This window comes from Manacus candei, unplaced genomic scaffold (assembly GCF_025592945.1).
Source record: "Manacus candei isolate 608988 ecotype Guabito, Panama unplaced genomic scaffold, ASM2559294v1 h1tg000093l, whole genome shotgun sequence".
NCBI lineage: Eukaryota > Metazoa > Chordata > Aves > Passeriformes > Pipridae > Manacus > Manacus candei.
The window spans coordinates 734,180-751,624 of record NW_026138141.1 but is presented as its reverse complement, the minus strand read 5'-3'; the positions used below and the strand labels follow the sequence as shown (position 1 = coordinate 751,624).

At 37.2% G+C, this 17,445-nt stretch overlaps 1 protein-coding gene across 1 annotated transcript in view; it reads left to right on the top strand.

Annotated features, from left to right (window-relative positions):
- Positions 1–17,445, top strand: part of OXCT1 (3-oxoacid CoA-transferase 1) — an 87,621-nt gene that overhangs the window by 27,226 nt on the left and 42,950 nt on the right. The window contains exon 7 of the mRNA XM_051768228.1: positions 2,854–2,914. Coding sequence (XP_051624188.1) covers positions 2,854–2,914 — 61 coding nt within the window. The remainder of the gene's footprint in view (positions 1–2,853; positions 2,915–17,445) is intronic.

Sequence of the window (17,445 nt, the reverse complement as noted above, 5' to 3'; positions counted from 1 at the left end):
ATCAGATCATCTCTTCATGCTTCAAGTGGTTCTGCAGTGTATAAAATTCACCTCATATCTGAGGTGTCTCTTCACCTCTGTATCATTAGGTACATAGTTTGATGATTTAGTCTGCCATGAAGTAGTTTGCTGTCTTTTGCCTCTGGGAGAAAACACATTATGCCTTTAGGTCAACTTGGAAATCCATCACTGGAAAAATAGATGTTGTAGATGTTGCTGAGACTAGATGTCCAGAAAGCCATCTTAAAATAAAAAAGGCAACTTCATCTAGCTAGTTTCTGAATTTCATACTCCTAACCCCTTAGCATTATTTGGTGTTGGAAAATAAGTGTAGTGCTTCTGTTTTTTTCTCCTTCTCGATGATGTGCTCTTTAGAAATAAGGCCTTTGATCCCATAAAGCTTCTGGATGGTGTGTTCTTCAGAAATAAAGCCTTTGATCCTGTAAAACTTCTGGATCGTGTGTTCTATAGAAATAAGGCCTTTGATCCTGTAAAAGACTGCTGCTTCTGAAACAACTTTACTAACCCAGGAACATTCTAAATGGCAGAAGCTTTTATAAATAGTGTCAGAATAGAGCCCATTAGCTCTTCTTAATGTTAAATTAACATCAAAATGTTTTCTTGTAATTTTTTCCCTATGTAAAAATAATTTTATATCAGTTTTTTTACTGGAAGACTAGTCATTACAATCTTGTGAAAGGCTTTGGCTCAGAAAAATAGTTACACAGGATGAAATACTGAATTCTTAGTTTTCACATCTGCTTTCCCCATCTGTATGCATTTTCCTGCTATTTTAATTTGGCTTTTGTAACTCTGTTTTTGTTCTCATTTACTGCTCTACTTTGATTAGGATAGTTTTTCCTAAATCACTACCAGCTAGGATTGTATTCATGCTCTCAGAGAAGGATAGAATGCAAGCTGTGGTTGGTTGGGTTTGTTTTGTGGTTTCCTATTCTTACATCCTTTTGGGTTTACATAGCCACTAAGAAGATTCGTTGACAAAAGATGTTAATAGAATCATAGAACATGCTGAGTTGGAAGGGATTCATCAGAATCATCAAGTCCAACTCCTGGCCCTATGTAGGACATTCCAAGAGTCACACCATGTGCCTGAGAGCATTGTCCAAGCGATTTTTGAACTCTGTCAGCCTTGGTGCTGTGACCACTTCCCTGGTGAGCCTGTTCCAGTGCCCAGCCACTCTTTGGGTGAAAAATTTTTTTCTGCTATCCAACCTAAATCTCCCTCAGCTCAGCTTCATGCCATTCCCTCAAGTCCTGTCACTGGTCACCACCGAGAAAAGACCAATGCCTGCCCCTCCTCTTCCCCTCACGAGGTCTAAAATGAGGTCTCCCCTCAGTCTCTTCCAGGCTGAACAGACCAAGTGACCTCAGTGGCTCCTCACACAGCTTCCCCTCAAGGCCCTTCACCATCTTTGTTGCCCTCCTTTGAACTCTCTTTAAGAGCTTAATGTCTTTTTATATTGTTGTGCTCCAAACTGCACACAATATTCCAGCTGAGGCCGCCCCAGTGCAGAGCAGAGTGGGACAATCTCCTCCCTCAACCGGCTGGTGATGCTTTCCTGATGCCTCCCAGGACACGGTTGGACCTTCGTTAGAGGCTTCCCAGCTTCTGTGTATTGCCAATAAAACAGCATTTCCGTGAAATATGTGTCTTTGGGTATAGCTTTGATTGTGTAGATATGTGCACTAGAAATCCTGTTAGCACTCACTGCCTGTTAAGTCTCAGGATTTGACTGTTTCCTTTCCGTTCCTCCCCGGAAGCCACGAGGTGGCAGCAGCCCCCCAAAGTTCAGAGTGGCTGTGGTACTGGGCATGGTCCTTGCGGGAAGGGAAGGAGAGAGGAAAACACGTTGGAGATTAACTATTGGACTTGATCGTCTTATGGGCTTTTTTTCCCACTTAAATGGTTCTGTGAGTCTATGAAATAAGTATGGTTAGGGAAAAAAATGCTTCTGTGTAAAAAGGATGGAGGAAAGGAAGTTTTGATTTGTTTTGGACCCTGATTTCATGAATTCTGATGAAAATTTTTCAGGAATTCTACTTTTTTTTAAAAGAGAAGAATGCTGAGAACACCACTAAAATCTACAGAGCTTTTCTTAGTTATTAAATATACCAAACAGTTTTGTTTGGTTTCTGGAAAGTATAGAGAGCAGCTGACAAAGGTTGCATGTTTTTCCTTGTGCCTGCTATGATCTTGATGCAGATCCAATACGTGTCATGTGTTGGTTTTTTCTAGAGATTCTTTTTCCTTGGTACAGAAATGCTGTGTGGGAATACATAGTATCAATGCCAGAGTCTTGCAGTGAGTGCCAAAACTGACACAGGGGTTTTTTTGATGAAGAGAATTGGATTACATTTGCTATGCAGAGTGCTATCCGAAGTCCTGATCTGAGTTATGAAGGCATACGGGGGACTTGAGAGATTGTTAAGCCCTGTGCTGACCCCCCTGTGGAGATGGATTTCATTCTTTGTGAAGTAAAAAAATGTGAAAGCACACTGTACAAAGTCCAGCTTGCCGCTGCATTTGGATCTAATAAATGAACATACCAACAGCACACCCAATTTCAATTAAACAATGTGCTGATTAAAAATCAAAAGAGCTGTAATAAATATTTTCTAATGTAGCAAAATATGATTTAATTTCAGATGCATCTTACACAATTCCACAGTACTTTTTCCCCTTCCTACTTTTTTTTATTAGTTCTCAAGCTATTTGACAAAACAATTTGTGATGTTTATATTACAGACATACTTGTAGTAGCTTATCTCTGAAAAGTCTTTCATTGTACTGTTATGGCTTTTAATGCTCATTAATTTTCTTTTGTTTTGCAGGAAAACTGCAAGAAACTTCAACCAACCTATGTGCAAAGCTGCAAAGACAACTGTGGTAGAGGTAGGGAATTGAAACATGATAAGCTTATCCTCTTGTAGTCAACATACCCCTTTGTTTTGCATGGTGTTCTGGGGACACAGTGGGGGGATTTCAAATCATTGGAGGATTTGATAATAGGGACAGTGGTCTAACCTGTCTCCTTGGATTGCCTACTCCTGACACTCTGCTCTGCTTTAGTGATTAGTTCCTCAGTTTATTGCTGTTCATTTGATCCTGACCAGGACTTCGTGTTCACTGTGATCAGCCTTTAAAAGGGAAACATGGCAACAGCCTTCTAGTATCTTAAATAAAGTAATATGTGGATGAAAGAGGAAAACAGTAGGCTCAGCCTGTACTTGAGAAGATTCACCTAAGACTTTATGAAAAGCCTTCTGAAAATAAGAACATAACAACACAGATGAGGTAAATCATAGAGATATCACAGCTGTGGTCTCTAAAATTTAATAAATTACATAACTATCAGTCCAGAATGAGGTACAGATGTTTGGTTAAGTCTTGAGAAAGAGAATGGACTAGCTGACCTAGAAAGTTCTTCCAATTTCTTTGTCCTTTTTCCTTGTCTGAAATGATAATGTTTAAAAACATGGAGCAACCTACGCTGGAAAAATATTGGTGACTGGAGAGTTGCTAAGGAATAGCAATAGCTAAAAGACAGAGTGCTCTGTTAGCTTTTACTTCACTCTCTAGTAAGTTTTTTTATGCCTAATAAAAGCTAAATATGGTTTGTTAGTAAGGTCAAGACAAACTCTTCTAGACTATTTCCAGTAAATGCTATTTGGAAGAGGCTTGTGTTTCTTCAGGGGTTTTGGTTAGTTTTGGTTCGTTGGGGGCTGGTTTGGGTTTTTTGTTTGTTTGTTTGTAAAATGTTATCAAGAAAATATATTTGTTATATAAACATCTCTGGATAATACATTTGGGAGCTTGAGTTATTACTTTGTGTCTTACAGAATAAAGACAAAAAATGCCATGATATTTACCACACAACTTCCAGTGACAATGCAGCAACAGTGAATTTTCACATTTTTTTTTCAAGAAAGGTTTAAAGTATTTTTCTATTTAAAAATTAAATGAAGAATCTTTCCCTCTAGACACTTGTCCTTCATACCTTGTTCAGTCTGGCATTTAGAGAATTTAAGTAGATCAAAGCCTTCCACCTACATTCCATCTCACTCTCTGTCTCTGCTCTTCTATCCACTTATGATAGGGTAGAATTTTCTTGTCAGTGAGCAACTATTATGTGACATCCTTCTTTCTGTAATTCCACTTAAGAGTCATTAGTAGATCTGCTGTGAACTGTGTCCACTCTGAGTCTTATTTTTTCAATACCATTTGAAAACTGTCAAGCTTTTTGCAAGAATGGCATATTAATATTATTTTACAATGTTGTTTTTTATGGGCAAATTAGGTGAAGAGGCATAACCATGTATTTAGCACAAATTTAGAGCCAAATGCAATGCATCATTGGCTTTACTTCTACACGTCATTCTTCCAAAGTGGAATTCAGAATGTTCTGTTTAGATTTAAGGTTTTAAACCAGGAATCAGAAGGAAATACCTCAATATGATGTCTAGTACATCCTCAGTACTGAGCATTGTCAGCTGTCTAAGCTCAGCACTAGGAAACTGAGGCAACTGAAAATCCAAGTTTTGCCTGACTCCATAGATACTGTTGTTCAAGGCTGAAGGGTGAAATGAGAATTCCATTGACAGGGAGAAGAAGAATGTTTGTGTAGGGTAGTAATTCAGATACTCTCTTGGCAACAGGGATTTCTAAATTCTGTTATCTGTTACTGGCTCTGTTTCTGTTTTTCACTGACTGAACATTTAACTGAGTTTAAGTAGACAGTCCCAGTCTCTAGAAGTAGAGATTTGAAGCCAATCCTACTCCTTGCCGTCAAAACAGCCAAAGGTCAGGCTTGTTTTCAGAGTCCTGCGGTCATTAATTGGGATTTTCAGAACTGTAGTTTCTCCATCTGGCACTTTCCTCAGATTTATATTAGTTTCTGATCATTGATAAAAATATGGAATGGTGTTTGGCATAGTAAGATCCATACCAAGGAAATATAAACTACTGGAAAGCCTATCTGGGGGAAAGTGGGAAGTGCACTGGAAATCAATTGCATTTATTAACTTGTCCTTCTAAGTTAACCTTCTTAAGAGAAACTGTGAAATATAACACACATGCATAGTGAAAGACACTTTTTTCTTTACTTAAAACTGCTGTTCTTTAGCTTTAGTTAGTGTGGTGTTTTACACACTGATAGATGACACAATTTTTGCAACAATTCAGAGATGAGAGAACTTGGCAGCATTTGTGTATGTGGGGATAAGAAAAAAAAATGAGACAAAAAACCCCAGCTCTCCATCTCACAAACTGATACCTACTGCTTGCTTACAAACCCTTGTGCGTTGTGAGTAGCAAGGCTGGCTGTGCTTAGAGAGGCTTCTAAAGAAGGAGGAAGTCAGGCTGTACCATTGCCAGTTATGTCTGGGACACACAGTGGAGAATTACTGATTTTTAAAATTCCACTAGAACAGATTTCTGATTGAAGTATTTGACCTTCAGCCTTGTTTATTTTGAATAGACAAATGGTCAGAAGTAGCCATGCAGTACTCGTTTTGGGATCAGAAATACATTGATTGCAATCTTCTATGAAATGCAAGAGGTGCTTACAAATATTTTGGACTGTTACATGCATTTCTTTTCTTTAAGTGAGAGGGAGTGGAACATTCTATCATGATAATAAGGATGTATGCTGAGACACAGATAACTGTAAAAATCCAACTGCTGGGTCCAGTGGAATTTTTACTTTTATTTGAAGATGACCATTATTAGGGGTCAAAAAGATTTGTGCAACTGAATTGCATGATTCCTGTTATTTGGAAGTTAACCTTTGCAGAGAAAAATGTTAAATAATCCAGTGTTGACAACATCAGTTAGTTTGGCTTTATCTATATGTAAAAGCAAAATGGTGCAGGAGTTCATCTCCTTCTCACTTCGTCTTGCAGAACTTGCAGAAGTTAAGCACACTGTCAGAGGTGTAATTTTGTTTGAACCGGAGGCCTCATGCACACACTCAGCCTGAGGCTTCCAGTTGATTTTCAGATCTATAAACACTTTCCTGCTCCTATTGCAAAGACAGAAGAGCTGGGAGATCAGCTGATATAAAAGGAACTCGATGATCACAAGTTACATACAAGCCACGAGCCCTTGTGAAGGATGAAAGGAAGAGCTTGACATGTGAAGAAACTTGAGGGACTGTGTGGGGTTACATATGTGGTAACATTTCCAACACACTGTTGAATGAAGGTCGTATCTGCTGAATTCAGCAGGTATCACTGCTGTCAGGCCCCTCAACAGAGACAAGTAATTGTGTGATGGAAAATTAATTGCATAGCAGCTTGGAGTTACAGGGAGGCCTCCTGGATGTGTGCCTAGACTGGTGGGACAAGGGCTGTGATAGCAGGATGCTTCTTAAGATGTGCATCTCCCTGTAGAGGCTCCTGTGAGCAGAGCCCCACTAGGAGGGAGAACTGGTTTTTGTAGTGAATTGAGGCAACCCAAAGGCACAGTAAAAAACATGGTGTGACCTTGCCAGGTGTGGGTGTCATGACAGCATGGGAAAGATGAAGGGTGATATAGACTTAGGCTCTTGTTTTCCTCCATGGGGGAGAACATAAACATGTGTCACTGCCCCAATTGTCCCTAGGCTGTTACCTGTTTTCTTGCCATTCTTATTCTCTGCTGTGAGACCTACTGAATATTTGTCCCTGGTGAAGTGCTTTGAGATCTCAGCCATTGCCACAGTGTGTTTGATAGTGGTAATGGTCAATATGTTTAGAAATATTTATTGACTTGCTGTTTGAATATCCAGTTTGAATAATTTTCTTGTTCAGATCAGAGAGGATAGCTAAATATATCTCCTTGTGTAAATAGCATTTACACCTCAATATCAGCAGAGGGAAAAAAGAGAGTGGGCTTTCTCATAAAAATGCATTAAATAAAAATCATTAACCCCTGCATTTTATCTCTGGTTGCCTAGTAACAACACAGCCACATCAGTGAGCACCATTTTCTCAGGTACAATGAACTGCGCTGCACTAAGAGACAGAATCAGAGTGAAATAAGCTATTTGTATCCTGTTATCTGTGCTAAATCATGGCATTGGGCTTTATTGAGGAAACTGGAAATGAACCTTTTCTTCTGTGTGTCTTTTCCTCCAAGTACTTTAACAATGGCAAAACTTTCCTCAGATGCATAGCTCTGTTCTGAGGAATTTTTCAAGGTTTTACACAATGACAGGTTACTGTAAAAAGCCTGTAAGCACTATTTTAAAGTGAAACAATAATCTAATAGAGTCTCTTTCATCACCTGAATGCCTCAGCTGTGGAAACTGAACCCTGGTGCAGGATGTGGTTCTGGATTTGGGATGGGCACAGACTTCATGTTCTTTCTGTGAAACCACAGATCAGGATGTGAGGCCAAAGTGGACACAAAATTGAGGTCCTTCCTTGCAAACGCTGTAACCATCAAACTGTTGTGTTGCTATAGCCTTTTTTGATATTATTTAATTCCTCAGTGATGATTCCATATGTGCTTCAGGCAATGGTTGCTGAGGTAGTGTCCCATGTATCTGCAGTGGTGGAAGTGCGTTGTTTGAGAATCCCATTTGGCACAGGATGGACACTGAGCTGCTTATTCCTGCCGCCTTACCAGCCACTTCTGGCACAAGTGACAGTAGAATTCAAGTTGCCATAATATGCTAGTATAATAAATGCAATATATATATATTTTATATATAAATATATATTATTAGTGTAAATACAGAAATCTTTGCATCTTAAACATGTAGGTAGTTAGTCAGGAATTTTGACTGCATGATTGTATTTACTTACCTAGGCTTTGGCTAAGTCCTGAATCAAAGATGCCTGTGGATATGAATTTAGATAACCCAAACCTAGTGTATAAACATTACAATATCCTTTTCAGAGGAACCTTGATTTAACACTTGTGGGGAGAGTATCTTTGAAATGCAAGCTCATGATCCTTAGAAAGCGTAGAAGGGAAGATGGCCAAATACCAGGAATGTCTCTTAGGCAGACTGATTTCATGAGCTCAGAGACTTGTATTGATGAAGCCTTCTGGGAGGTATAGCTAAGAAGAAATAAGTTAGGGAAAGACTGTGTTAATGAGCTTGAGAATAATATATTCCAACATGGAGAAAGCATTGGAAAAGCAGTAGGAGTTTGACCTTGATCACAATCGTTGTAATTTCATACACAGAAAAGCAAAATGACAGAAACCGAGACCAATGTCAGATGTCAGAGGCTAAGCATTACGAAACCAAAACAAACCAAAAAGCTTAAGCTTTTAAGAAATATCCAGCCTAGTACAAAATAAAGAATACTTGAAAATAACACGAAATCTTTTTAAGAGTACATATATAGTGGACTGTCAGACAAAGCATGTTGATACTTCACGGATCAATGAAATGAATAAAATTATCAATGCAGATTGTAACGAAGGCTGAAGTGCTTAATGCCTTTTCTGATTCCATATTCAGCAATGTTAAAAAATAGTTTGGTGGCTATTATGATGCCAGTCATAAAAAGTTAAAGAGCAAGTCAGAGAAGGATTAGAATTGAAATCCAGGGACTACTAATATTGATTTGAATAAACAGCTCCTAGAAACATTTGCACACTATTGCCACAGTAATTTTAGTTTGCCAAAAAGATTCCCACCCCTAGACTTAAATACTCAAAGAGTTGGTTTTATTTCCCTTCATCGTATTTGATTCCTTGCTTCAGTGTGTGCATGTGCTTATTAAAAGCAGAACAGAAAAAACCCCCACATTTGTACAGCTGTTGTGGAGACCATCTTAAATTATTTGAGAAGTACTGGAATAGACTGGGCTAGAATAGAGTTCATATGTTAGTTCTTTTTACATTTAGTTAACATGCTTCTGATTCATGATGAGATTTTTGGGTTGTCCTGTGCAAGGCCAGAAGTTGGACTCGATGATCCTGATGTGTCCCTTCCAGCTAAGCATATTCTGTTCTGTGATTCTGTTCCGTTCTGTGATTTTCAGGGGAGTAAACCTTTTTAGTAGTTAAGCTATGTGGGTTTTGTAACTTTTTTTTGTTTGTTTGATTGGTTATTTTTGTTGTTGTTGTTACTGTTGTTTTTTCCTTTTCTGTTTTGTTTTTTTTTTCCCTACAGTTGCTTTTCTTTTGTATGTAACATAATTTGTGGCTTCAGATTTGGCACTTCATTGCTGGGGTAGTGAATATTAAGGGGTTAAAATTGTTTGCTGCTCAGATTGCTGCTCAGATGGTTTTACCTGCACACAGTATAAGATTTGAGTTTGTTTTTATTTTATCTGTCTCCTATATTTTATTCCTTTCTAAATGATGCTTTCTTGAACGAGTATCATGGTTTTCTCAGCATTCAGTTTCAGAAGTTCATTGCAGATGTGAATATAATCTTGCAATGAAAAAAAATACTTTTATCCTTGTCACATATGTTAAGAACAAATATGACATTCAAAAACAAGAAAAAGCAAGTACGTGGTTATCAGTGGATACTGCAGATTGCCGGGAAGTCAGTGTGCTGGAGAAACTGATGGAAAGCCTCTGTTTGCTCCTAAAGCTAAATTTAGAGTTTTTTTCATTATGTTTTATAGAAAGCCTGATAGACTGTGCATTTGAAATATATTTCACTGCCAGAACTTGTGTCCTCTGTCATGAGAATTTGAAAATTAAAAGGATTTAAAATACTCTGGATTTTTTCAGCCCTGCTTTGTGTATAAGATATGTTAATCAATCAATGACTTATCTGTCTCTGCATTTGAAATCATGCATTATTATAGCATTGAAAAGATGGTGCAGAGAAAGTTTTATGCATGATTCAAGGAATTTACATGCATATATACTTTTACTTCTGTGTCTCAAAGCAGTAATTTGTTTTCTGTGCTAATAGCATCTCTAATGGAGATTTCTAGTATAAAATGAGAAAGACTTGATATTCAAACTGAAAATCTTACAAAAAAATTACCTTCTGACATGAAGCAAATGCATTTTTTCAGGTAGTCAAAATACTGAGATTTGAAAAGCTGCAGCCTTGTAACTATTGCTGCAGTGAGGATTTTTGAGTAATTGAATCAGTTGCTCAGATTTTAGTTTTCTCTTGCAGGATCCCTCCCCTGCAAATGCTATAGAATTATTCAATTTAAAAAGTAAGTATTTAAAGAGGAGTAATGAGTTGAGATACCAAGACTGTCTTGACTTCAGATCGTGCTGATTTTTCAGGCTGCAGACAATGGTAAAAGAATGAAAGAAGACAACAGAGTAGTTTTCCATCTCTGTCTCTCGAACAGTCACCTAGTTTTTCTTCCTCCCCCCCAAATATTTTATTAAATTTCTTTATAACCCACACTCATAATGTCCAGTGTGTGGAAATGCACTCCCATTGATATTCCCATGAATTAGATACTGAGATCCTTAATTTGCCACTTCTGATTCTGCTGGAAACGGCCATAACTAAACATTATTAAAACAACTTTAAGTTTAAACAGGTGTTTTGTTTTTTATTATAGAGCAACAAGCACATTCCTTATTTTTGTTAAGCTTTGAAATAAGTCAAATGTATTTTATCAGTTTTCTTCTTGTTGAAAGAAGCAGAGAAAGGCAAAGAGGAGTCCTAGGGAATAATCCTGATTAAAATGGGGGAGATATGTAGCCAATTGGCTATGTAAGCAATAAGATAAGGAGCATTTATGCCTTCAGGGTCCTTAGAGTGCTGCATTTCTCAAAAACTGAGCATCAAGAGCTGCAAGTGGTGGTACAAGCTCATCTAGCAATTAGATTTTTAAATAAACTAAATTTTTCAATGAAAATATTTTCAAGTACTTTCAAAACAGACAGTTTCAGTTTTGTGCCAGAGTATTTGCCTTTCTAATTCCAGACTGATGGAAGTTATACTGATGTCTCATGATTCTCCCTTGTCCTTTAAGTGAATTAGGTAAGGTCTTAAGCACCTTTGTTTCTGTTGCTTTGCGCTGTTGGATTTTTTTGTTTGTTTGTTTGTTTGTTTTTGTTTTTCAGCCTGTGTATTTTGAAATGTAGCTTTTGTAACATCCAGGGATAGGGCCAGCTAAGAAACAGGCTTCCTAGCTTGGACAGCAGCACATTCTTGATGCTGTGGTTTCTGATCATCTCCTGAAGGGCATTTAGGAAAGGTTATGTGGTTTGTGTTTGCCTTTGCCACCAGCAATTAAAAAAGACTCCTGTGCATCCCCCATTCACACCAAAGGAGACTGTCCCTCGATTATCCTGAGCTAATCATGCATTCAGTTTCTGCTGGTGTTCATACATTGGGAAAAGCTATTTTTACGTGGGTTTGGTCTCAAGTTTTTCAGAAATTATAGATGTATTTCATCGTTCAAAATTAGAACTCATTTGGGATTTTAAGAAATTCTAGATTTAAGGGACTAAATCAAGCCATCGTACAAGTACAAATGAGTTGCTGTTTGTGATGGATTCCATCAGATTCCATCAGGATTGAACATAAGCTAACCAATGTATCCTATTTAGATGTGTGGCAGGAGGCTTGAGGGAGAGGGGAGAACCATCTGAATTATATGAAGTTAGCCACCCAGATATCATCCAGACTTTCAGACACAAGAAGAACAAACTTGCTAAATGAAAGTAAAGGTTTCTCAGAGTGCTGAATTTTTCTTTGATCAATTGAGAGGAATCAGAGACAGCAAAGAAATGGATCATTAATGTACTCCTATTTTGAGGGGGCTGGAGAGGGAGAGGTTAAAAATCCAAACAAATAGTTTCTCTAAAATTCATTTTAAATAAGTTGTGTAATAGTTCTATTGGAAATATTAGCCAATTAATATTGGATTGATGTGCTTCAGCAGTTATTCTGCCTGATTTATAAATACAGAGACAGAATAGAAAACTTGGTATGATCAGGAGATTAGGGGTTGTACTTGTTATGACTTTGAATATTAGATGTTCTAAAGACAATTTTTCCATTTTCTAGTGAAATCAGAATTTTCTCATTAGGCTGTGATAAGCAAAAAATTCTATTTTTATGATTTGAAGGACTGTTTTAACTATGTTTCTGTCAGCTTCAGCATCAAATAATAATTTTGGTTCTGTGAAGCACATAATAAAATTTTGGTTTTTTGGTTTTTTGTTTTTTTTTTTAATTTCCATGCATGCCTAGTGCTCTCCTTTCCAGGCAGCTTTCAGGAAGGATAGTGATTAAGTGCAAGAAAAGTTTAATTTTTCTTAAACTTTGTTACTGACAGTCTCTTTATACCCACATTCCTGTGGTCTGTTGAAAGTGTCTAAGTGGCATGACATACTGCCGGCAGTTGTTTTTTCTTCCAAGCTTTTCCTTGAAAAGTACTCTATCTACCTTCTTCCTCAACACTGGAAAAGTTTTATCATCTTGAATGTTTTGGATATTTGGGATATCTGCTATGTTTCTGAAGGTGAAATGGACTACACCGATGCCTTGTTGAGAAGAAAGTGGTAGCATGTAAAGTAGTTTTCAGAAATCTTTGTGAACTACTGTTGTCTAAAATGAACAATAAGGAGAACTAATACATGTGTGCACAGAATGTGTCGTTTTGAGATGATGTCATATTGTTGCCTTCTCTTTTTTAGCAGAGAGAACCAGCAACATAATTTGTTACAAAACAGCTGCTAATTTATTGTTTTACTGTGATTGCTGTATGTCTCCTGCTTAGCATGCTGTGGTCTGATCCTTAGAATAGAGGTATTCCTTGAATTTGAAGGTGCTTTAGTTGGACTTATGTATACTGTAAAGTACAAATATTACCTTCTTGGATAGTACAATTAAATCTCTAATTTTTTCTTTATTTTTATTTTACTTTTTTACCTCTCCCTTCAGTACTTAAATTGCAGTGAGTAAGCTGAAAATCAGTAAAACTTAAATTTATCTCCTGACCTTTAAGTTATGTTTCTTTGAATGCGTAGGATAGGAGATCTCTTTCATTCTCTTTTCGTTCGTCATTTCTCTGAGTAAGAAAATAAAATCTTTTGTTCTGATTAAAGTTGATTTTTTTATTGGGGGGCAAGAGTTCAGTTATTTGTGATAATATGTGAATAATTTCAATAAAAATGTTATTTTTTTTACTTCCTAATCAATTAAAAGGCTTTCAATGTAGTGTAACTTGAAAATAAGCAACAAAGTACAGGAATAATGTATTCAAAGCAACATAATGTTTTGTTTGAAAAAACTGTTAAATTAAGTCATTCTGGTAGAGTTAATATTGTTAGCAGCTATTCTGTTCTGGAGTGCAAGGATTTGAGGTGTGAGCAGTCACCTTATTCAGCAGAGGTACCTAGTATATGTTAAACAGGTTCTTCTACCATTAACTAACCCTTAAAAAATTAAAACTACATTCACTGATTGTGACATTTTTGCTTTCCTCTGGCTCTTCTCCCATTATTTATTTCATTGATTGAAAAATAATTACATAATGTAATCTAAAGCCAGATTTTCCAAAATTGCCATCTCCAGATCTGAGAAAAATATTTTGTATATATTCCATATGGATTTTTACTTTTTTTTTTTTTAAGAACTTGGATATTGAATACAAATTGGATGCTTTATACTTAAAAGGTGAGAATGTAATTATATTGCTTTTTTTGTTATCACTGCTATCATCCAGTTGAGCATTGTAAAAATAAGCACTGAGCACTATGAAATCATCTCATTTAATCAAGAAAGCACAGGTCACAAAATGTGATCACAACCAGCAGGAGTTCATTGATGGCTTATATGAAAGCAACCACAGGGTTTCTGAAGGAATTTCTCCTTAGGTGTGCCTGCTGTAGGAGGCTGGTTTGGTTGGTAATACTGGGACTGGTAGTTTGCTGGATATTAAAGCAATCTCTTGTGCTTTTAATTCAGGTAATTTTACCATAGAAAAATAGTGTGAAATCCTAATGAATTAATTAAAGGATGCAAGAAAACAGCTATCATCACTTTAACTTTTTGATGCATACAGAATTATATAGACCTGCTTCTGCAGATCATCAAACAAGCAAGTCAGTCAATTTAATGGAGGCACTTCCTTTGAGAAATGTTAGTGTTGTCTGACTTTGAACATGTTCTTGAAACTTAAGACTGTTGTGTATCCTGGCTGTGCATTATGTGACTATCTTAAAAATTTCTCAAGATGTGTACATGGGAGAACCTCTCCAGAGACTGGTGGTTAAATTTTTGTTACTCTTTCATGCATGCCCACAGCTTTACACATGGATAGCTTTTGCAGATAATCAAGTATGCTTCCTCTTTTCTTTGCAGTGTTTATCCCAGAATTACTGTGTGAGTACCTAGAGGAGGTAATTTAGTGCAGTCTGTTTTCTCCTCTGCTGTCAGCAGTACAGCACAGAGGAAGATGTCAAATGTGTGGAATGGAAAGGGGTGGTTGGAGGAAACATGGAGCAGGTGCAGAGAAGTGTGGGAGAAGAGTTTAGGCCTGAGGCAACTACAAGTGAAGGTGGTAACTGAGGAGATTTAGAACAGAGAAAACAAAGGTGAATTGAGTATATTTTAGCAGAGGCTCCTGATTTAGGTGGATGTGTATCCACATGACAAAGAACCTGGAGACAAACCTACGAGATTTATGTCAGCTTTGCTCCTTAATTATCGGATACAACATACTGAGAACACAGCTCACTGTTTTTCTCTGTGGTGTTTACAAAGTGTTACAGTCTATTAGAAACCAGGAAAAGAAAACTGTTCGTTCCTGGTTCGTCAGAAGCTATGAAGAAGGTGGTCTGTGTCCAGCCTCTGACTGAGAACATCCTTAAACTGCACATTGCTAGTAGCTGGGAGAATATAACCAGAAGTACCACATACTATCTTGTAAGCTCCTGTTGCGAAGAAGGAGGGACCTTCAGTGTGACCTAGACCAGTCGCATTAGGTGAAAGGTTCTCTAACAAATATGAACATTACAGATCTTTACTGTTCCCCTACCTCTCAGTATGCTTATGCATTTATTCCAAGTCTGATGTGAGCATAATATAGTCATTATCGACCAAGATGTGCCTTTTTCAGGCTATTTGATACTTGCTTGATTTTTAAGTTGTAAAAGTCTCATTTTCAAAGTGGTTGTTGACTGACTGTCACTCCATTAATACAAGATTTTGACTGAAGTAGAAATTTCGTGATCTGGCTGAACTTAGAAAAGGAAAGAATTGAACTCAGAAGATTCTCTGTTTCATCTCCCTGTGTACAGGCAGAACTGAGTAATATTGACCTGAATTTCTTAAAAAGCTTTGATGCTGCAAAACAGTGAAATACACACTGAAAACAGTTCACTGGAAATTAAGAACACACTATATGAACTTACTTTGTCATAGCTCAGTAAGTTAATATAGTGTGTTCTTAGTTTCCAGTGAACTGTTTTCAATGTGTATAGAATCACAGAATCATAGAATCGATTGGGTTGGAAAAGACCTCCGAGATCATCGAGTCCAACCCTTGGTCCAAATCCAGTCCATTTACTAGATCATGGCACTCAGTGCCATGCCCAATCTGTGTTTAAAAATCTCCAGGGATGGTGAATCCACCACCTCTCTGGGCAGCCCATTCCAATGCCTGATTACTCTCTCTGTAAAGAATTTTCTCCTGATATCCAACTTAAATCTCCCCTGGCGGAGCTTAAGCCCATGCCCCCTTGTCACTGTTTTGCAGCATCAAAGCTGCAAAGTCTAAACAATTAAGATTAATGTTTTTTTCTCTCTTGTTTGTCATTAACCACGGGGTTTTTGTGATCTTGAGTGAACTAGAGACATAAAATTTATTGTCCTAGTCCTTATTATGTATTTTGATTTTTTAATTCTTATTATTTTATAAATGTTATACTGAGTTATGCAGTGACATCATGACTTTTCCAGTAGTGAACTGAAGAAGGGCTCTGATGAGGCTAAATTTAATTTAATTTCCGTGTTGTTTTGGACATTTAAAGAGTCGTAATGTTTTATTTTACTTAAGTTCTGCTAGGAATTTTCATTATTTCAGTTTTAATAACTGAAGCGAACTAGAATAATTAAGATAGTGATAGAGAGATTTAATAAAGTCAGTGCAAAAATAAGCTACTTACAAATGCATAGGTTTCTCCCTCCATCTCTTTCTTTCTCTCACCCACACGTTTTTGATTTTTTTCCTGTAATAAGGAATTATATTGTCATTTCTGCTTATAGCTTAATTTTATACTGAGATTTAAAACTAAAACGTTTCACATATCATAACATACATAATTAGGCTGCAGAAATAGGTAAAGGTATATACTTAAAACAAAGGCCTTTTTATTTTGATCAAGTGTTTGGCATGAAAGTTTGTGTCAGTGTAATTTCCTCACCTATTTTTGGTCAACAATCAGAGTTCTTTACTTTTCTTACTAGGAGTCCATTCAGAACGTTTCAGAAATTCTGAAATAAAGGTGAAAAATAGATGAATTTTCATAAGTAAAAAGAAATCAAACTACTTTAAAAAGGAAAAGTAGATGTAAGTTACAGAAGGAAGTGATATTATGAAACAAATGACCATTGATTCTGTGAGTGCTGCTACCAAAAGGAATGGCAGAAGGCTCTTGTGAATCATAGCAGAGAACAGCTTTTATGTTCTGGGTGTACTTGCAGATAAACCAGTATTCAGAAAAGTCTGCATTTGTTCATCCTGCTTCCATTGTCAGCAGTCACAGAAGATTTGCAGAAACCACTATACCCAGGAAGAAAAGCAATACTGTGAAACTCTTGAAACAATGAAAAGATTTTTAAATCAGATATCAGAGCCTTCCCAGAAGACAGAAGTCAGCTCATGCGGTCTCCTGAAGTTACCTTTTAGCTCTACCATTGTAGCAAAGATGTAAACATTTGCTGTCTTTTAGCACACTGATGAAATTAAGATTTAAACTGAACATTTGTGCTCAAGGCAATCTAAATGGTACCAGAGTATTTTGATTTTCTAATTACAAAAAGTGCATGAGGTGGTCTGCCCTGATTAGTTCCCTCTCTCTGCATTCCCAGAGTTGGTGTCTCTTGGGTGGGATGCCATGTAACTGTTTTTGATGCTTACAGAGGTTCTTCTGTGCATGACAAAATAAAGCCTGAGGCAAGGTGACTAGAGAGAAGAAAGAGCAGAAGGGAGAGCAGAACAGGAGAAAAACTCACATCCTTTTAATTATTAATATGGGACCTCTCCTGCCTGTTTCCTTGTGGCTTAGGCTACAGATGTGTTCCAGAGAAGACTCCTAAAGAAATATGAAACCTGAAAGGGAAGTGAATATGCCCAGTGATGGGACTGTTTATTTTTGCATTATCATTCTTGTCTAGGAAGATACTTGGGTTATGCCCTGTGGTGAAGTTAAGGTGCTGATTCCCATAGCCATCAGATTTCCTGGTGTCTCTTCTGTTGGCACAGCTTCATCTCTGGCAATACTGATGGTGGGCAGCCCATCTACAGTGCCTCAACTGG